The sequence below is a fragment of the Microcebus murinus genome, chromosome 1, assembly GCF_040939455.1.
Source record: "Microcebus murinus isolate Inina chromosome 1, M.murinus_Inina_mat1.0, whole genome shotgun sequence".
NCBI lineage: Eukaryota > Metazoa > Chordata > Mammalia > Primates > Cheirogaleidae > Microcebus > Microcebus murinus.
This window is the reverse complement of record NC_134104.1, coordinates 7,264,185-7,285,556: the sequence shown is the minus strand read 5'-3', so window position 1 is coordinate 7,285,556 and position 21,372 is coordinate 7,264,185. Positions and strand designations below refer to the sequence as shown.

The window sequence follows — 21,372 nt, the reverse complement described above, 5'->3', positions numbered from 1 at the left end:
TGACAAAAGCAGAATCAAGTCTGTAGATTGGTTAATAACACTGTATCAATATCCACTTCCTTATTTTGATCTGTGGTTTTGTAAGACTGCCTTCACTTTTGCATAATCTACACTAAAGAATGTAGCGGTAAAAAGTGATTAAGAGAGCACCAACACCACACCTGCATCCACATCTGTGTCTGCCTCTGCGTCTATATCCAGTGAGAATGATGAGGCAAATGTGGGGAATTTCAGAAGCTTGTTCCTTCTGCCCTAAATGCTGATCTGGCATGGTGCGTGGGGTCAATGTTATGATCCAAAATGGGCTAGCTGTGTTGAACTTCATGGCCAGATTCACCTGTCAAATTGTCATCCACGAACTCTAGCATGGTTGGGATCCACAGAGTTAGGCCAGGAGGCACCTTGACAGGTCCCCCAAGCTGTCACCAACAGGCACTGTGTTCTTCCTGTGCTCGGCATGGTGCCAAGGGGAGCCGGGAGAGAAGTCCGTAAGAGTAGGGGTGGGCCCTTCCAGATCCTTGAGTGCGGCCTTTAGACCGAATCCAAATTTTACAGAGCAAACCCTTTTAATAAAGGGATTTGTTCTGTGAAGTTTGGATTTGGTTGAGGAGCTGCATTGGGGATCTGCAGGGCCACATGTGGTCTTGAGGCCACAGGTCCTCACCCCTGCGGGGGTTTTTACCACTCGTAGCTTAGAGTCTACCTGGAAAGATGTCACCGAGCCACAGAAAGCCGTGTGAGAAAGACAGAGCACAGCCACCAACCCGGACAGAACCAGAGGACCCCAGTGTGTGTTTCCCAGTGAAGGCGTGTGCCAGGGAGAACGATTTTTATGTAGGAAATTTCACAGGTGCTACTGCTACTCAACCGTTTGTTACAATTATTCTGATTCGAGATCCTGGGATTAGATAGGAACATAGCCAAAGCCTGTCCTTGCGTCTTCGTGAGGTCTTTCCAGCTACGGTGTTTGGTTGGGCCTGTGACGGCAAAGTTACACCATGTCACTTGGGAGCTGCAGTGACAATAGCTGGTCTGTAAGCTCAGAGGCATTACCAGAGAGTTTCTCAAGGAGGCCTTTCTGCAGGGACATGCCCCATAACTGCCCGGTGGAGCGTGCAGGGTTGTGTCGTGTGGATGTGTGATTCATGGTGTCATTGGGGATGGCAGATTACTGTCAGTTACGCCCTGCCTCCTAAGCAGATGGAGGTGAGGACAGAGGGGAGTTTGGACGAAGAAAGGCTCTTTCCAGGCGGATGGAATTTAGGACATTCAACCTCCAAATGCATTGATATTAAGAATAAATGCTGCTGTGGGAAGAGTCAGGGAACTCTAAGTAGAGGGAGTACTTTCCCCCCCAAAGAAACACTGAGCAAACAGAAAAGGAAGTGCAAGCATCAATGCAAATATTCATTAGCCAAAGATGCTCGTGTTCTTTTAGCTTTTTCTTTGAAAACAGGATGTTAATAATAGTACTGTTTACTGCGGCGTCTCTGCGTGAAGTTCAATTTTAGCTTCCTCCCAAAGGTCAGGAATCTCTGCTCCCCAGTATGCTCTCACTCAGGGAGAATGCAAATGCCACGTGCAAATACAAGTGCTTTCATCACCACTTGGCCGCTGCTTCCCCAGTGGAGCACGGGGCGTCCTTGCCGCTGTGTGGCCGCCATCACGGGGCACATCCACCGTGAAGTTATGGCCGGGAGCACGGCAGGGGCGCTCGTGGTCTTCTGATGGCCCCTGTCCGCATGTAAGACGTTCCTCCTCTATACATCGTTCCCCGTGGCATTGGGTTGCATTTGTTTTAATGTCAGACTCGTCGTCCAGAACAGGAGAGAGCTCAAAGTGGTTTCGACATTTTTAAATGGTTGAAAAAATCCAAACAAGAATAATATTTTATGAACCGTGAAAATGACTTGTGTCCATAAACACACTTTTACGGGGATTTACGGCCACGCCCATTTTGTAGCCGGTTGCCTGTGGCAGCTTCCACATCGCTCGGCAGCGACGAGTCATGGGGCAGAGACCGTCCACGAAGCCTAAAACCTTTGCTATCCGGCCCTTCACAGAAAGTCCTTCGCTGAAGCCCTGCTCTCAACTGCCAGGCCCTCAAGGGCAGGACTGCGTCCTTTTTATCTTTGCACAGTGCCAGGTGCATGGAAGGCTCTGGAAGATCCTTGCCTGCAGACTGAGGAGCCCTCAGCCTGGGCCCGCTTGCCTGTTTCACCTTTAGAAAGGCCTTCTAGAAAGCTACAGAGACACCCCTCAGTCTCACCACTCCTTCGTCACTGTGCTGGGGAAGGGTTGTGCAGAGACAGATGTTCTTTGTTGACGGATTACAAACTCTCCCCGTGTTTTGCTCTTCTGAGAGCCTTGCTTGTTCCTCTGGGGAGGGGAGGAGATTTGCCTGCAAAACTGGGTACCATCAAAGGGACTCTCTGTGCATGTGACTAGGTGACCTACATGCCCTGAGGGACGGCTGCCCCTGGAGCCCAGCCTCCTGGCCCTGGAGGGTCCCTGTTGGACTGGACCCACTGAAAAAGGGGGTGCAGAGATATTTCTACTTGGCAGAGCTTTATATGTAATTCTGAGACTCAATTCTGGGGACAAGTTTACATTTTGGACCCCTCCTTTAAACTCTCTGTGTTTATGTTGGATGGAGTTTATAAGACGCAGGGTGAATATTGGGTGGGAAAAGGATCTTATAGAATACACAGACTCTTTTAGTAACATAATATCTGTAACTTTTAAACTCAGTGCCATGACAACCTTCACAAGGAAGCCAGATGTTGCCCTTGGCTCCTGGTAGAGCCCAGAGAACACCAGGCAGGAGGAAAGGAAACCCTTCAGAAAGACTGAGACATTTCAGAAAGGCCAAACCTGTTTTTTTTAAAATCAGTTATTTTTTCATCTTTTTATTGAGCTCCTGCCATGCCAGATTGTGCTACTTGTTGGGAAGAGGGGGGAAAAAGGGCAAAATCTTTACCCTTAAAAATGTCACTTCTGTTGGGGACACCCACATGGGTCTCACACACAAGACATCATGGGGATTTGTAGAAATGCAGCGCAGCAGAGCAGGGGGACTTTTGAATCTGCTACGCAGTCTGGAAGGTTCCATAAGGGGCAGCATTTACAGGGAGATTTGGTGGGTGAGTAGGAGTAGCTAGATGGTCAGTGGAAGAGGGTGTTCCAGGCAGGGATCAAGTCATAGCACGTGTGCAGGCCAGAGCTGAAATGACCCACCGCGTGTTCAGGCGTTCAGTGGAGCAGAGGACAGGGCACCTGCACAGGTGGCAAGTCTGTGACGTGCAGAGGTGGTCGGTCCTTATTCTTTATCTCCTCGGAAGCTGCTGAGAATGTTTGAGCGGGGGAGTGAGGGGAGGATGGGATCCGTATGTTACAAAGTTTGTTCTGACGACCATGAGGAGAGGGGTTACACAAATGAAAGGCTGCAGTCAGGGAGACCAGTATGGGAGCATGGTAATAGTCCAGGGGGACGGCACGGTGGTGTGAACCAGCGCAGTGGCCAAGACGCTGGAGGGGAGTGGGTACTAGAGACAGGTATGAGACGGAATGGACGAGCTTAGCCAGGGCTGCCTCATATGGTTGTGTGGGTTGTACACTGCACAACTCACTACATCTAAGGGGTACAGATGTCTATGTTTTACACAGATTTCCCAGCAGATGGCAGTAGAGTGTCTTGAGGCAGGATGCCTTTTCCTAGGGTCCAGCAGCAGCCCAGGGATTGCGGAACAAATAGTTGCACTGCAGAGCACAAGGGAGGGAAGAGCATGAGAGGACAGCCAGGTCTCCAGCCTGGGCAACTAGGAGGCAAGAGATTCCATTCATGAAGGCGTGGAATACAGGAGAGGGAGTGGGTCTGAGTTTAAGGCAAGCTATATTTAAGGGACCTGAGAGCCATCCGGATGCAGATGTCCAGGACACAGTTGGCTGCCTGGCTCTGTAGCTCAGGAGGCAGGTGCGAGGCTGCACCTGAGGGAACCACCTGTATGCAGATGGAGTGATGCCCTGAGGCAGGGAGAGGTTGCTCTGGGAGAAGGTGCAGAAGGGAAGCAAGGAGGGCCCAGAGTCCGGGGCAGCCACCGAGATTTTAAGAGGCAGGCGGAAGAAGGGTGCCTCGAAGGAGACGGGGAGGAGGAGGTGGGTAGAGGTATATAGACCAAGCCTGACCAAGACCAGGGCGATCTTTGGGGGTTTTATTGAGGCAATTTTAAATGACTCCTGACTTCCTTTCTGCGTGCTTAGGGACCAATCGGATTTGTGACCATACGAGATACTTCACTCATTCATTCCTCCATGCATTTATTCTGTACCTACTTATTTTTCCAGTGCCTGCTGTGGTTTGGGAACTGTTCTGGGTACTGGGCGCACAGCAACGAGCGAGGCGAGGTATTGCTCTGATGGGGCTTCCATTCTAATTGCTAATAATCGAATTAATGAGATAGCGTCTGCTGGACACACAGTGAGCGGAACGCTGGTTTCTGTGGGGCGGTCGGGGAAGGCCTGGCTGAGCGAGATGTCTGTGCTCGCAGCTGAACCCCCAGGTGGCTGCAGCATGAGTCAGGCAGGTAAGCGGCTGGGGACAGTAGGACCAGCTGGCGGGGGCCGGGCCAGGGGGTCTAGTAAGATCCAGCAAGGAATCGGATTTGCCAGGTGCGGTGGGCGTCCACAGGGAGGGCTTGAGGAAAGGGAAGTGACTCGCTCGGAAAGGTATATCCTACTGGGAGTGCTCTGGCTGTCACCTGCCAAGTGGGATTTTGCAGGGCGGCCGTCGGCAAGGAGACCAGCTGAACGTCATCACCTCCGTGTGATGCCAGCTTACTCCGGAGTGGCAGCTGTAGGGACACAGTGCCCATAGGACTTCCACAGGAAGGGAACGAGACGAATCTAGGATGATGCTGCAGTTTTGGACTCAAGTCACCGTATGGCTGATGATGACATTTACGAACGTGGGGAAGACGGGGAGGGAACGGGCTCCGGGAAAGCTGGGAAAGCTGTAGTTTCAAAGCTCCGGCCGCATTGGTGATGGGAGCTTGTTAGGCACGTGAATGGGGACCCAAGTACCTGCTTGGGTCTGTGAGTGCAGAGCTCAGGGCAGAGGCTGGACCAGAGGGGGAAACTTGGTGTCACATAGAAAAAGACAGTAATTAAAGCCCAGAGCCTGGCTGAGGTCGCTGAGAGGGAACACGGAGAACAGGGGTCGGATGGAAGGTGCTCTGGGGGTTGGGGACGGGGAGAAATGGCTGGCAGAGGGGAGTGGAGAGGCGCTCACGGGGGAGGAGGGAGAGCAGAGGGGGTGGGTCACAAATGCCGGGAAGGAAGGAAGGGCTGGAGAGGGAGGTGGGGAAGAGGGGACACAGGAGTCTTGGAGCGGCAGGTGGACCTTGCTGGCGAGTTTCGGTGGCGTGCTGGGAATTGAGGTCCGTCTGAGGTGGGCAAGAAGACAGTGGCAATGGAGATGTCGGTTCTTTCCATAAGTCACACAGGAAGGGAGGCTGAGAAAGGGGGCAGTGCCAGAATGCGACATGGCATCAAGAGAAGTGTAGTGCTGTTTAGTTTCTTTGTTCTTTAAGATGGTAGATATTGGAAAACGGTTTCATGTTGGCAGATATGAACCATCAGGAACAAAAAATTCGTGATGGAGGACGGTTGCCGTCAAGGAGTCTTGGAGAGGCTGCGGGGGTGGGCCCGGGGCTGGCGCCTGGCGGGACAGGGTTCCTCAGTGGCGGGAGGGAGGAGCAGAGAGAAGGGCCTGGGTGGGGTGTAGACGTGGCCATGAGAACGTGTGACTATTCCAGCCTGACGGCTTCTATTTTCTCAGTTGTGCAGTTTTCTAAGGGAGAGGTGGTTTTGGAGGATTGAACACAGAGAAGAAAGCAGAAATCATGGGCATGGTGGGTGAGAAGACAGACCAAACATTTGAATTTAAATGCTTACTCCTTGGATCCAGCTGTGGATGTCATGCCATCGTAAGAAGAGACCCTAGGGCGGGACATGTGACCAGTACCCCCTGAAGGCAAGTGCATAGAAAATCTAACACCCTCTCTGACCCCCCTTCCTGGGGGGCCCGTTCTCCTGGGTTGTGGGTGCTCACCATTCATGCGATGGCCCCTCACACCTGGTAGAGTATGTGTCAGACAGCACCCAAGGGAAGAGATGCCACTGTATGTTTCCACCTTTCAGTGTGGCAGTAGGGGACACCTTGCCTTGCTGACATGGGAACTCAGAGAGCACACAGTGAGCCTCTTCGATGTCAGGTGGGCATTTCCAGCTGCAGATGAGGCTTTTGCTAATTCCTCCACCAGCCCCAGGTGGGACTCTGGGCCAGACCCCCCAGCAGTGGAGGCTGTGCAGCTGTGTTGGAAACCCAGCCCTGCCCTCCCCTACTCATGGCCTGATCTGCTGGTGGCCGGTCAAGCTGCTTTCCTCCTCACAGGCAGTCGTGACCCATCTGTGCTTGGCTTAACTTCGTCCCCTAGCCTTGGGGGCAGGGGGTGGCACAGGGTCTGCCGGCCAGTCTGACCATGCTGCAGTCCCTTTGGGTGAACACAAAGGAACCATGCTGGAAAGACTCAGGGGAGATGTTGGAAATCTTTCTTGCCCCATGTTGGACCTTGTGAATTCGTAAGAGTTTCTGTAGGAATCACGGACCAGTAACAATTTTGTCCCCTTAGGTTGCACACCTTTTTCGACTTTGTTTGGGGACACAGTACGTATTACTGAGTATCTTAAGCAAACAAAAGCCTACTTTTTAAAAATATTACTTTAGTTTTCTAAGTTGTGGATGTGGCCTTAGTTTATTTCAGACTCAGTCTTTACAGTCTGGGCTTCTCCATGCTCCTATTGCATGCTTTTCTCTAATCTCATCTATCAACCCTCCACTACCCATCAGCTTTCACAGATTTCCAGTAATATTCACCCTATATAGAGCATGCTTGAGAAGATGTGAAAGGGAATGTATTCACTCAGCAGGTGCTTCATTAAAATCTCCCAAGGATGGCCTCAGTGACTGGAGAATCATCATCATCATCATCATCATCACCATCTCCCCAAAAGGGTCTTGCTGAATGTTTCGCAGTGAAATGGAAACCCCAGAAAGGGTTTAATTAGGCTGATCAAAGCCTACATCTTTTTATTACAGTGCTTTCTGGCAGAGAGTTCATAGTCAAAATTGATTTTTCCCTTTCAATGTTAAACTTTATTTTTTCCTCCCCCAAGGGCTTATAAGCTAGCCGCTTGGTTGCACTTTGGGTTATACACGGCATGGCACCAGGCCATTGGGGACGGGGCTGGCCCAGAGCTTCAGTTGGCACAGTCACCTGATGACATCGAATTGGGTAGAATTGGAGAGTGTGAGCCGGTTGGCCGTCCTTTCAAGAGACTCGATGCCAACCGTTATGCAAGAGCGGATTGCCCCTACCTGCCCCCCCCCCCCAAGTCAGGCAAGGTGAGCCTGTTGGGAAAGCCAAGGCCAGCAATGAAGAGATAATATATCGCTGAGCTGTAACTTTCAGTGCGTGAATGAACATAATCCATAACCACTACCTTGGAGGTCTGTAAGTCTTTGTGTCCTGGGCTGCTCCAGGAGGCAATGGGCAGGTGGATGGGGATAGAGGGCGGCCTGAGACTGTATCCTGGCTCTCCCACTTCACCAGCTGGGTGGCCTTGGGCAAGTTACTCTTCTCAACCCCCCACCCAAGACCCAACCGCCTGATGTGTTAAACGGAAATGGTACCTACATTTGAACTGTTTCGAAGATTGAAAATGATCCACGCAAAGCATCTGATAAGACAATCAGCATCCAGAAGACACCAAATGAATGGCAGCTATGAGAACAGTACGATTCACAGAATCATAGATTCACTCTCTACACTGAGCACTTTTTACTATGCGCCAGGCCCCATGATGAAGGATTTGCACATGTTATCTCATGGAATCTTTCTGTGGGTACAAGTATAATTCCTGTTTTTTCAGAATGCAAGAAAATATTTGGAGAAGTTAAGGAAAGTGATGTGGACAATCACAGGGCAGTCAAGAGTGGACACAGAATTTGGATTCTGACCTCAAAATCTTAACCAGTGTAGAGAGAATTTAAAGGAGAAAGGAAAAGTTCATTTCCTGGCAAGTCTGGTGCACTTGGCAATATAGGATAGCAAACTTTATAAAATGTTCACGTGACATTTTATGTCAGGTAAGACAGACTAGATTTTACTGCGGAAACAAACAACCCAAATTTCAGTGGCTTAACTTAACATAAGGTCATTTCTCAGTCATGCTCTGTGTCCCAGGTGACATGGCAAGGCCAGACAAGGGTCCAGGATGACAGAATTTTCACTGTGACGTGCACTCCCATTACAAGTGGGAAGAAGACATCACACATCGGCGTGTGACTGAGACATAAACCTTCCCTGTTGTAAGCCTTTGGGGCTGTTTGTTACTGCAGCGTGACTTGGGCAAAGCAGACAGATACAGTATCTCTATCGTTCATTCTTTGTACACAGCATAATGAACTTGCTATATAGAAATTCACATTTCCTGTCTACTTGGTTGAAGCGTATCTATACTTTACAGCAGAAATATCTCTGATGAATTAATGTAAATAAATATTATTTAGTTGAGTTGAACAAACAGCACAAAAGTGCATTTTCTAAATTGGGACACCAGCTGATACCTCAGCATTCTTATGAAAAATCTAGGAGGGGGATTGGGAACATAGAAACGTTGTTTCCAAATGTGAACTATTAGTTTTGTCCTCACCAGGGAGTTGCCTCAGAAGACCGGAGAGTAATCTACATGCATGTCCACTTTCGGCAGAAATTGTAAGGATGAGATGTTACTATCTATAGAAACGCAAAGCCCTTTCTGGCTGAGTCCAGCGATCCTCATTAATTCAGATCCCATCAATTTGTAATTCACGGCAGGTAGCTGGGGCAGAGGCCCGGCCGGCTTTTACTCTTGCGCTGCGCTTTGTGCTTTGCTTGGCCCTGGCAGCCACAGGTTAGCATGTGCTGCTTTGACTATTCCCAGTGGCTTCAGAGGGGAGTCATTTGTCATTCTGTCCTGGCAACCAGCTGCAAGGTCCCTGGGGACAGTGGGGCTGCTTGCTAGTGTCGGGCCTCTGACTGCCTGGCTTCCTGTCCCCGCAAAGCTTTGCTCTTCATTGTTTTCCACCTGTGTGGTCCACGGGGGAAGAAACGGTCTGCTCTCATGGAATTCGGGAGGTGGAAAGGCGAGGTAGGTACCATTACCGTGCCCATCTTAGAGCTGAAGGAACCGAGACAGAGAGAGGTCACGGGAACCGATGACGGGGGCAGCTGTGGTCTGATGAGCCCAGGATGGGCTGATGCTACGAACAACACGCAGAGGCACAGAGGCACTGAGCTGTCTCCGAGGGAGAATCAGCAGCTTACTAAGAAATTAATTCAACAAACGAGATCAGGCATGGTTGCGGGTGCCACAGTGGAGCAAGGGTCTGGTTAGCTGGAGAAGCAGCACCTCCGGCTGCTGAGCTCTTTAGCAGGTGTGTGTGTGTGTGTGTGTGTGTGTGTGTGTGTGTGTGAATAATTTGCGTGGCTTTCCCTAATGATCCTCTTCTGGTCATTAGAAATTGTCGGGGAGAACTGCTTCACGGGCAGCCTGCTGTCAGCACTCATATTACCAGATGCCCTAGGAAATAATAAAGCTCTATTTATTTAAGGATATGCTAATTAGAGGCTTCACACTATTGGACACTCATCTCCTAATTTGAATGGCGCTGTTTCTTTCCAGGGTGAGCATTGACTTTAGCGTGTGGGTCAGAGCTAACTTTTAGATGCCAGTCCAATTTTGTCTTGGGTTTAAATTCTATGTTGTGTATTTTGGGAGATCGTCACTGACGGTCTATTTTAGTGGTTCCTCATGGCTCATTTGGAAAAGGAAGAACCGTGGATTTTCTAATACTGGTGTTTTAATAATGAACAATTTTTGGTCTTTACAACCACAGTAATATATAGCTACTCTGATGCCTGGCCTTCTATTTATGGGAATGTTTAATAGAGTTGTAACATTAGGTCTCGTATCATGTTCTTTCTTTTGGAGAAAGTGGTGGAAAAATTTAAGATTCTATTGTGTGCTCTGTAGCATCCAACATGAGATTGTTAGGACATTTGGTGAACCAGAACACAGTGTTCTCAAGCTGCTGAGGATTACAGAGAGTTTACATATTTGGGGAGCAGTTGTCATCAGTTTTTACTCAGCCAGTGACACTACTTAGATATATTATAGTGAAGCAGACATTTTGGAAGGAAGCCCTGAATAAATGCATTGAACCCAATGCTCAAAAAGGGAAGGATAGCTGGATTTCTTGATTTAATGGATGGCAGATTTAAACCTAGGCAAAATACATGCATGTCTTTGAATTAAAAAAAAATAACTCTGTATAGAGATTTACCGGGAAGATACCTCTGTGAAGATTTTCACTCAAGTTCTTAGCATTTCAATCTCATCAATGAACTCTTTCCCCAGGTTAGGTGATTGGGGTTATAGCTCTTAAGAGAAAAATGATAAATCCAGAGATAATGGCTTGCCAATGGAGGGATTAGTGTAACTTATTAAGAGGAGAAAATAAGATTTGACAAATGTAATGGCTATGAAATATCATTACTAGAAACAGGTTAAGAGCACCGTGATGTTAACCTTCAATGATCTTAGCTTTTCAAACTCTTGTAGTCTCATATTCTCCCTATTATGGCACTTTGATTATGGCAAAGAAAAGTGGTACTTGGAAATCCAGACCTGACAGAGCATCACATTCTTCCAGGGGTATTTTTGTAGACAATGCTTATTTAATTTCGATTGTGGTGCTGTTTTATAGCACATCTCATTTTGATACATGGTTGTTAAAATTCTTGAGAATTTTAAATGGAATTGATAACCAACAGAGGAACCTTAAGGAAAAAGAGGAACTAGTGATGGGAGAAGAGGGATGAGAGCACACTGATATTAACAGTAGTCACCTGCCCGTTAAATACCAGTTGTCTCTTTTAGGTGCATTTCTCTACAGAATCGTCAGGAATCGGCAGCAGTCCCAATGCAAACAGCACTGAACATGGACACCATTGTCAGTGGTCTTCGCTTTCAACTTCCTGCTCTGTCAGTGGCTTTTGATCTTAGCGAAGCCACTAATCTTCTTGGGCCTCCATCTCCTCAGCTGTAAAACGGGCAAAGATCCCTCCCAACTCAAAAATCCTGTGATCTGTGATGTGATTTATGGGACTAAATTCTCTGCATGGGGATAATGCCAGGGATGGAACTGACATTTTCTACGGTGGACAGGTGCCCTCACCTGTTTCCGGTGAATGCTGCCATTCTCCTTGGTGACCCACAGGTGGCGCCTTCTGGGCAGTCAGCCCTGCGCCCTTGTCCATAAAGTGTCAGCTGGTATGTTTCATTCCCCACTTTCCCTCGTTTTCTATGCAGTATTTAAATCTTTCAGAAGTTCTCTTCTTTAAGAAAAACTTATCAGGATAGACAGAAATAATTAAAAAAAAAACACCCAGAGATGAAAGGGGAACGCACTGTAAGAGGCTTACAGATCTCAACCAATCACAGCGCGTTAACCTTATTTGGATACTGATTCAAACAAGCTGATTGGAAACAAACAAACAAAAATTATGACGTTTGTGAGAGAATTGGAAATTTGAACACTTGGTGGATATTGGATCTGAAGACATTATTGGTCATTATTTTAGGTGTCGTAATGGTCTCATAGTTACATTTTTAAAAGAGTCCTTAATCTTTTAGCGACACCCTGAAACATTTGCGGATGGGATGGCCCGAAGCTGCCGGGCCGTGAGTGGGTGGGATGCAGACGAAACAAGTGTGGTCATGAACTGGCAAAATCGGGGGTGAACGACGGGCACACAGGTTAATAATGGTACTAGTTGGTCTGTTTTGCGTGCGTTTTATAGACTCGGTAATAAAAAGCATTAACCCCCCCCAAAGACTCAACGGGGACTGATCCTAACGAGGCACGTTTGCCGGGGTGTCGGAAAGGGCTGCCTGTCACAGTTGCATAATCGCTGGGGGTAAATGTGGAAGTTCATCAATCAGCAGGGCTGTCGTGGGAGCTGACTGGCAGCAAGCCCGGTGCTGTGTGGCTGTCATCTTGCCTCGAGGCCCATTTGCCCTCTATAAATAACAGTCTATATGAATGCTTTACTATTTTAACGCACATTCGCCACAGCTGCTGAGCATGTTTGTTTACGTAGCTACGAAACCTTCTGTAAACATCACTATCTCAAAATTGCCCATGTGTCAGGAACATAAACGGCCCCCTTTAAAAATATATTTGCAGATGAGACACGGCCAACTCCTAGATGTCTGGGTGGCTGGTGTCAGAATTTTCCAGGGTTTGATTCATTTTCAAAAATAGAGCCACATGACTGGAAGGTTCTTGAAAGGTCACCTGGCACATCCCTGTGACTTCAGGCAGGACCAGCCCGGAGCTGTCCGTGGAGGATGCGGCCCTGTTCTGCATGGGTGTGAGCCCATCTTCCCTGAGATCCCCGGGGCGTGGAAGATGGGCTCACTTCCTGCCTGCGAGGGGCCCAACTTCCACGATCTAAAATCGGAGTGGACTCTGCAGTGCAGCTGGAGTCGGAATACGGTGTCCCCGGAGCGCCCCCAGCCTGTGGGGGCCTCAGCTCCCAGCGGCCGGAAGGGCCCAGGTGGCCAGCTGCCTGCAGGACAACCCAGGACTCTGGAAAACACCACATTGGGATCGCCATGTGCCCGCGACATGCATGCTAGGAAGAGGGCACTGCGTCAAGGTTGCAGTGTGGCGCTCATCCTTGAAAGACGTCTGTGGACCGAGACCCCTGAACATAGTAGTTTAAGGTCAACCGAGACGGTTTTGCAAGAACTAATAGTGCAGTGGAAGCTGTTCTGTGTCAGCTTGCTGTTTCCACTGCTCCTCCCAGTCCAGCACTACAATGAATAATTAGAGTCTTGTGAATTTATTTTCCTCTGTGCATTTGGTCTGCATTTTTTTTTTTTTTTTTACTGTGGGTTTGATACATTGAAGGATTTTTTTTCTACCCAAGGGTCTGGTTAATATCCATAAAACCCAATTGTTCTTTTCATTCACAAAGAAAACCTATCCTGCTGAAGCTTAAGAGATAGTTTTGCTGGAGGTACGGGGTTATACACATCCCATGAGGAAAAGACCAAGACATGTCCAGCCTCCAGACACCTCCAGAACTTTCTAGAACACCCTCCCCCACTTTCCAGAAATTAGAAAACTTTTTTTTTGGCTGGGGGAATTAATAGTGGCTGCCTTTTCCCAGGTGGAGGGGCGAGAGTTTTGATTGTTTTTGCTGGTGATTACCCGGTGTTCTCCAAGAAAGCCATGGAAAGGCTGCGGAGTGCTCAGAGGCAAGTATCATTGTTAATTACTAAGAAAACGATGTTTCTGCCTTTGGAAACTCTCACTCATTGCGAGCTGTCATCAGAAAGACGACAGGGTGTGCCTGGGGGAGAATTCACGAAGATAATTTGCTTGCTCCAGATTCATTTATTTTTCGAGACTGGGCTTTGGTTTGAGGGAACGCAAAGGTTAGCTCCTGCAATTTGAAGATCAGATTAGCATCAGCAATCAGAGGGTACAGACCCAGTGTTTTTTTTTTTTTTTTTTTTTTGCTTCCTGAGCTCAGAGACGCAACCCCGCCCTCCCTCACGTCCCATTGGGGAAATTTACAGCGAGAATCCAATGTAAAAACTGCATGGTGAGTGGTCAGTTCATCCTGCCAGAGGCTGCAGCTCAGCGGCCACCGCTAGGGGGAGCCAGAGTCCCTCCCTGTGCTCAGGGGAGGCTGGAGAAGTTCCAGTGTGGGAAAGCAGCGGAGCTCCCTGCTGGAATCGCAGCCACCCCTCCTCCTGTCCCCCACGTGGCTATTGCCACACAAGGATACCCCCAGATCAGGCTCAGGGCACAGCTAGCCCTATGAACATCAGCACTTACTGCGCTGTTCACAATAGTTACTTTGTTATTCTTTAGAGCCAGTGTCCGGATCAGTCCCTGTTCCTTTTGTTCTGCGTGGAGACCGCTCACATCACCTGCGCCACGCAAAGCCCTTTGCTCACATTTCATTGTTTGCCACATTTAGGCAACCTTACTGCAAAGTTCACACCACCGCAGGAGGAACGCCGTGAGGTGTGGGGAGGTAGCAAGACGGGACCAACGACTTTCCTCTGAAAGGGACAACCTGGGTTAGGTCCCTTGTTACAGGCTGATGGAGAACCCGGGGCCAGCCTGCCAGTCATGCATTGTCAGATAGCAGGAACCAACCCCGAGCCTCAAGTTGAAGACTTAAAAAGGCACAGAAGGACAGATTGTATCATGAAGGAGGACCGCAAGCCTAATATCAATAACTCAGAAGACCCATCAGTACATGAGTGGATTAATAAAATGTGGTATATGTACACCATGGAGTACTATTCAACTACAAGAAACCATGGTGACAGAGCACCTCTTGTATTTTCCTGGGTAGAGCTGGAACCCATTCTACTAAGTGAAGTATCCCAAGAATGGAAAAACAAGCACCACATGTACTCACCAGCAAACTGGTATTAATTGACCAACATCTAAGTGGACACGTAGGAATTACATTTATTGGGTGTCGGGCAGGTGGGGGGGAGGGGATGGGTATATACAAACACAATGAGTGCGATGGGCACCGACTGGGGGATGGACACACTTGAAGCTCTGATTCCAGGGGGAAGGGGGGCAAGGGCAATATGAAACCTTAATATTTGTACCCCCATAACATGCTGAAAAAAATAAATAAAATAGAAGAAAGGTAAAGGAATCACTGACTTAGGGCTCTAGTTTATACATTTCCTGTGAGGCACTGAGATAGCCTAATTCAGAGTTGGTGGCTCTTTGGGGGACATTACAGATAACTATGAGCAGAAGCTGCTTTCCTGTTGGGATGTGTAACATGTGTAAAGTTCATATATGAGTGCAGACCTCAATAAAAACAGACCGTTTTCTCTATTTTGAGAACAAATCACCTTCCCTAAAACACACCAATGATTAGCCAGTAACTGCAGAGGAGCAGAAGAGTCAATGGGATTAAGATGAATGGATCTGCAATTGTCTTCTTTTCTGCTAGAGTTACTTATGGGTCTGTAGCATTATGTCTACTGGGAGTTTGGGAAGTAGAATGTGGACAGATGTTAGGAGAGCACATGATACCAAAAAACCAAAAAACAAAACACCACCCAATGCTATGGGTCTTGCAAATGGCTCCCAGTGAATGGATGAAATTGCATTTTTATTAAAGCAGTTTGTCAGGCTTCCTTTGAAAGGCTTGACTTTCTCCCTCTTAACTTGATAATGAATAACCTCAAGTATTTAAATTAGCAATGTTTAAAGCCATTTAAAAAGTGCTTAATAAAAGCACTTAGAGACAGATCAAATTTTAATTTAAGTAAATATTTGGAAATTTAAAATATACTACATGGTGATTTTTTCATTGTTCATTAATTTATTTTCCAAAAGGCTTTTAAAAACTAAATAGTTAGACTTCTCGGTGGATATACTTGAGGTTATAGGACACATAGGCATACTATTTCATGAAGCAAGGGGATTTGGTCCATAGTGAGTAAGGTTCTATACTCTCAAGCTTGTCATAAATAAGGACGTCAGGTCTAGTTTAGAACGAGCATCTACCCCACAGAAGTCCCAGGAGGCAGCACGTCTTACCTGTGGCTTCCACCATTCCTTCTAGGATGACCACAATTTCCAGTTCCTCTTTGGGCAGCTGGGCTTTGGAGATCTCCCAGAAAGGACTCTGTTGGTTAATTTCGTGGCTAATGATGAGCGGTGACACCAGAAACAGACGGTCATCCCCCGTGTAGTACCCTACGTTGATATCCGTCTGGTTCAGGGGGATGAACTCCCCCTCTGAAGTCTGTTTGGATTTGATCAACTTGGCTCTGATGGAAGCCTCCACGATGTGGGAATTCCTAAGGTCCCCTACCCGGAACATCAGGCACAGTTTCCCATCCCGCATGGAGATCACCGCGTGGGTGGAAAAGACTAGGGTCTCTGCCCTCTTCTTGGGCTGAGATATTTTCACAAACATGCATCCCACCATGAATGCATTGACAATGGATCCCAACACAGACTGGATTAAGAGGAGAATAATTCCCTCCGGGCACTTATCTGTGATGACCCGGTAGCCATAACCGATAGTGGTTTCTGTCTCTATCGAGAATAAAAAAGCAGAGACGAACCCGTTAAGGTTGGTGACACAGGGAGTCCACGAGGGGTCCTCTATGTGGTCCATGTCTCCTCGGATGTATGCAATTAACCACCAGATCATTCCGAAAAAGAGCCACGTCACTGTGTAAACCATGACGAAGATCAACAGGTTGAATCTCCACTTTAGGTCTACCAGGGTGGTGAAGATGTCGGTCAGGTAGCGGTAGGTCTCCCTCACGTTGCCGTGGTGCACATTGCACTTCCCGTCTTTCCTCACGTACCTCTGGATTTTCCTTTTGGTCCGGTCTCTGCTGATGTGTCTCGGCAGGTCGTCCCTGGCCTGCTTAGGCAACTTTGGCTGGTGAATGGCCACAGGGCTCTCCACATCCTGATCCATGGAGTCGCCCTCCAGGACGTTAGCTGGTGGTTTGGAGAAAAGAAAAGAAAACCAAATGAGATGCTGGCTCTTTGAGGGCAGTGGGACCACACGCTTTGTGTAGGGTAGTAGAACCAAATGCCATTTGCGTAGCTATAAACAAAGTAGACAGAGTAGCCATTTTTATGTGGTACCCTCTGGGGAGGCCTCCGGTTGACTTGGACTTCTGTGCTCTTCGATCTAGCTTGTGTAAGTACTTCACCACCCTGCCTGCCAGGAGGGAGCTAATTGCTGCAAAATAGTCTCCCTGCCAGCAAGTTCTAACTGAGTCAGCTCTTACAGAAGGACGTCTCCCCACTCTAGCTGAGATGTCGTGGCACGGGAGAGGCAGGGAGCTCTGAATAAAGAAGACATCTTTGGATTTGGACAGTTTTGGTTCTACCACTTAATAACTGAGGGCTCTTCGGTTGCTATCTGTTATGGACTGAATCGTGTTCCCCCAAAATCCATATGTTGAAACCCCAACCCCCAATGTGACTCTATTTGGAGATAGGGCCCTTAAGGAGATAATTAAAGGTGAAATGAGGTCTTAAGGGTGGGTTCCGAATCTAATAGGACTAGTGTCCCTATAAGAAGAGGAAGAGACACCAGGGAAGTGCGCGTGAACAGAGGAGAGACCATGTGAGGGAGGAGTGAGACGGCGGCCGTCTGCAAGCCAAGGAGAGAGGCCTCACCAGAAACCAGCCCTGCGGACACCATGGTCTCAGACCACCAACCTGCAGAACCGTGAGAAAATAAACATCTACTGTTCTGTGATATTCTGCTATGGCAGTCTGAACTGACTAATACACTGTCCACATTCCTGGGCCTCAGTTTCCTCATTTACAAAATGATCGTGATGCCAACTCGAGGGGCTGTTATAAGGTTAAACAAAATCACATATGTGACATGTGCCCACATGAAACAGCCATGAATAAATATGTCTTTGTAATAAATTGTTCCCTTGTTACTCTCCTCATATTTAGGGCATTCATTTTGAACAAGCCCTTTGCGTTACTGGTCAGATTTCAGGATTTAAAAAAAAAAAATTTCTGGTGTCTGTTGGTAAGTGTGCATTCATTGGATTCTAATGGTAGATTCAATGACAAGGTTTAAAAAAGTGGGAGGAAATGTTCTCTCTGTTTCTGTGTGTTTACATATTTGATTTGGCTTCTGCCTCAACGTTTAAGGTCTGTAGTTTTGGCCTGTGGTTATTGTCTTTCTTGTGGCCTTCATGATTAATGCATCGGTACACTCATTAGTTAGTAAGGCACTGGGAGAGCTCTCCTAAAATCTGAGTGCAAAGGGAAGTTTGGAACTGATGCTACTATTAAAGGCACATGAACCACTGTATGAAATTACTTGTTCGGCCAATAATTTTAAAGTTTTCTAGAAGTTTTACAGAAAGTGTCTTCCTCGAGGCTTCCATTCTGTGTCCTTTGACTCTGCCACACATTTCATCTGTGGTCACTATGTTTTTCCCTTGGTTAAAGGAGAAATGCAATCTGTGGAGAAAACATCGTTTATCTGAACAAGGCTGGGCACGGTGGCTCCTGCCTGTAATCCCAGAACTTTGGGAGGCCAAGGAGGGAGGATCGCTTGAGGTCAGGAATTTGAGACCAGCCTGGGCAACATAGTGAGACCCTGTCTCAGGAAAAAAATCATTTATCTGGATGAGAAAATAGCAGGGGATGGGACGTGAGGGCCACCAACTTAACTTCTCGACTAAACTTGCTCATGGCTGGTTAGTTGCCTTAAAAGTCAATCCCAGAGATGTGTGTTTGTGTGTCGGCCCAAGGAAGAGACAGCATACGGCCTGCAGAGCCTGATCTTTGGTCTGACAGCTGTGACTTTCAGGTCATCGCCCTCAATGGCCCTTCCTTTGTAAGTTGGAAAATTTGCTTTTTCCCCTTCTTAGGAGAGACCCCAGGACAGGAGTTGGAGAGAGAGGTGCTGAGGTGGGGGCGGCTGGAAGTGGGGTGGGGCACCTGGAGGAGGGCAGAGGAGATGTCCTGGTCACTGCCAGCACCCCATGCATAGCGGATGCTCGTGGCCTTGAATGGTCAAGTCCAAGCTCTCGCGGCTAGTTTTGCCCTGAGTGCGCGTCTCTAGCTGTGCGTTCACGTGGGGTGATGTCTGGGCCCAAAGTCTGCCGGGCTGGGGAGACCCTGTCTGCAGGCCTGGCGTATGTTCCTTCAGTGGCCTTGGGACGTTGTCTGGCTGTGCAAAGCCACCCTGAGCCCATGACTCTCTGAGGTCTTAAGTGGAGGCACAAGGTTTGTCAAATTAGCTGAGTCTCCAGTCTTCAGTGCTATTTCATACTTTAAAAGTGTTACCCGGGAAATCTGTGCCTGCCTCCCCTCCATCCCAATTTGTAGCCGATTTCCCACTTTTTCTGGCTCAACTGCAATCGTCAGGCTCCAGGCATTTGCTCTGAACTGGAAGGACCTGCCTGCAAGGTTAAGGAATGAGTAGTGGCAAGTGCTCCGGGCGGTCTGTGGTCTGCGGTCTGCGGGGACTGTCTGATGATCCCCCAAATCTGGTTCCTCCCCAGGGCTGGGCCACCCCCTCTTTGCACTGAGGAGTGGCCGCAGTGATGGAATCCTGGTTCATCTGGGGTGGGGTCTGCCTGTCTGGGTCAGGGTCTTGAATAGTCAGTGTGCCCCTCCTCATGCCTTTGCCCCCGCCCGAGGATTCTGAAGTCAAGAGGGGACAGGGCGTGGGTCCTGAGTCAGCGTGGACAGCCACCATATGTCTAGAAACAAGACAAAAATGATCGTGTTTGACCAGTTACATATTTTGTGCCTATTACCATATTAAGCCTCATCTGAATTTTTATGGGCAGAAATAAATGCCACCCTGAAGCAGACAGAAGAGTCATCAGGGGACCGGCTTTGGGGACAAGCAAAGGGAGACCAGAGTCGAAGTCGAAGGTGTTGTGTTTGGGTTTGGTGTTTGCAATGAATTAGCCCGCCGGTAATTGAATGCCGGTGTTTGGCGTGAGCGGAAAAATGCAAGTGCATATGCTACTTCAGTGCTTTTAAAAACAAACACAAATTTAAAAGTGAAGAAAGCCAGGCCTCCGGCAGGGGAGGGACTGAGTGCAGGCCAGGTGCGTCCCTGGGAAAATGGGGCAGGAAGGCTGGGCCTTGCCTCAGAGCGGCTGGTGGGAGGAACAGGAACGGTGTTGCAAAAACCAAAAAAGCCACGGTAACACGAGATCACTATGGGATTAAAAGACACAGAAGAGGCCGGGCGCGGTAGCTCACGCCTGTAATCCTAGCACTCCGAGAGGCCCAGGCGGGCGGATCGCTCAAGGTCAGGAGTTTGAAACCAGCCTGAACAAGAGCAAGACCCCGTCTCTACTAAAAAAAATAGAAAGAAATTAATTGGCCAACTCAAAATATATAGAAAAAATTAGCCAGGCATGGTGGCGCATGCCTGTAGTCCCAGCTACTTGGGAGGCTGAGGCAGGAGGATCGCTTGAGCCCAGGAGATTGAGGTTGCTGTGAGCTAGGCTGACGCCACGGCACTCTAGCCAGGTGACAGAGTGGGACTTTGTCTCAAAAAAAAAAAAAAAAAAAGACATGGAAGTAGGAGCTCCAGGGGGCCAGGGAGGGCACAGTCAGGGAGCAGGAGAGGAGCTGGGTGGGCAGGGTTTGTGGGAGGGGCGGAGCCTCATGTCTGTGTCCAAAGTGGAGTCAGGGAAGGCGGGACAAGGGGACCAAGCCACTCCAGCTCTGAGGGGTGAGCCGTGCCTCGATGCCCCACCGCCACCCGTGTGGACGTGCGAAGGGGGACGCAGAAGGGGACGTTGACGTGCCTTTTAGCATTTCTTTCTTTCTTGGAAGCCCAGGTGGGATCCGAGCAGGGACCTGAGCTGCAATTCCCAGGAGCACTTTGAGAGGCTCCGCGGGGAAGGTGCAGCTGTGGTTGGGGAAGCGGACATCTCTCCCCTGTTCCCGCACCGCCCACGGCACCAACCACCCCTTACCACCCGACAGCCTGGGGCAGAGGACGCCCTCCGCTCGCCGGGAAGTCTGCCCGGACCGCAGAAGGACAGGAGGAACGGCGCCCAGAAGTTTAATGATTTACTTGGCCTGAGACCTGCTTTTCTGGCTTTTGCCTTGGAGCAAATGCAGACCTGTGCAAAGGTCAGGCTTTATTCTTTTCCCCTTCCTCTTTTATTTCTTTCGCTTTCTCTTTTAGACGAATGATCAATTTACACATAACTTAAGGTGCAAAGTAGCCTAGTGTTGAAATGTAACCTAAAAGAAATAATAATAAATGACAGAACCACAGCTGGAAGGCGCCTGGTTCCTCCCCACGCCCCACCACCTGAGTGGAGTTGTGGGGTCACATTTCAGGTACGGCCCTGCCCCTGCTGCAGGGAAGGCTGCCTGGCCTGTAGTGGATGTTCTCCTGGTGGGGCATTCTTACGTTTCAAGTTATATACGAATCTTAAGGGTGAAACTTCCAGCACCTAAGAAAACATTCAAAAAGTGCGTCAAGACTTTCTAATGTCCTGGGGAAAACCTAACTGAGAAAAGCATGGTACCTCTCACGTGCACGTGCAAAATCAAAGATTGCAAGGAATTGCAAGGAAATGCACTAAGAGGTTAATAAGGCAATTCTGAGTATGTGTGTATGTGGGGGGGTTGGGGTGCTTTTAATTTTCTTGGTAAACATTCTGATT

General features: G+C 48.6%; 1 protein-coding gene across 2 annotated transcripts in view; it reads right to left on the bottom strand.

Annotated features, from left to right (window-relative positions):
• The window catches only part of KCNJ6 (potassium inwardly rectifying channel subfamily J member 6), a 274,104-nt gene that overhangs the window by 76,627 nt on the left and 176,105 nt on the right, over positions 1 to 21,372 (bottom strand). For both annotated transcript variants that reach the window (XM_020284777.2, XM_020284778.2), the window contains exon 3: positions 15,761 to 16,681. In XM_020284777.2, coding sequence (XP_020140366.1) covers positions 15,761 to 16,681 — 921 coding nt within the window. The remainder of the gene's footprint in view (positions 1 to 15,760; positions 16,682 to 21,372) is intronic.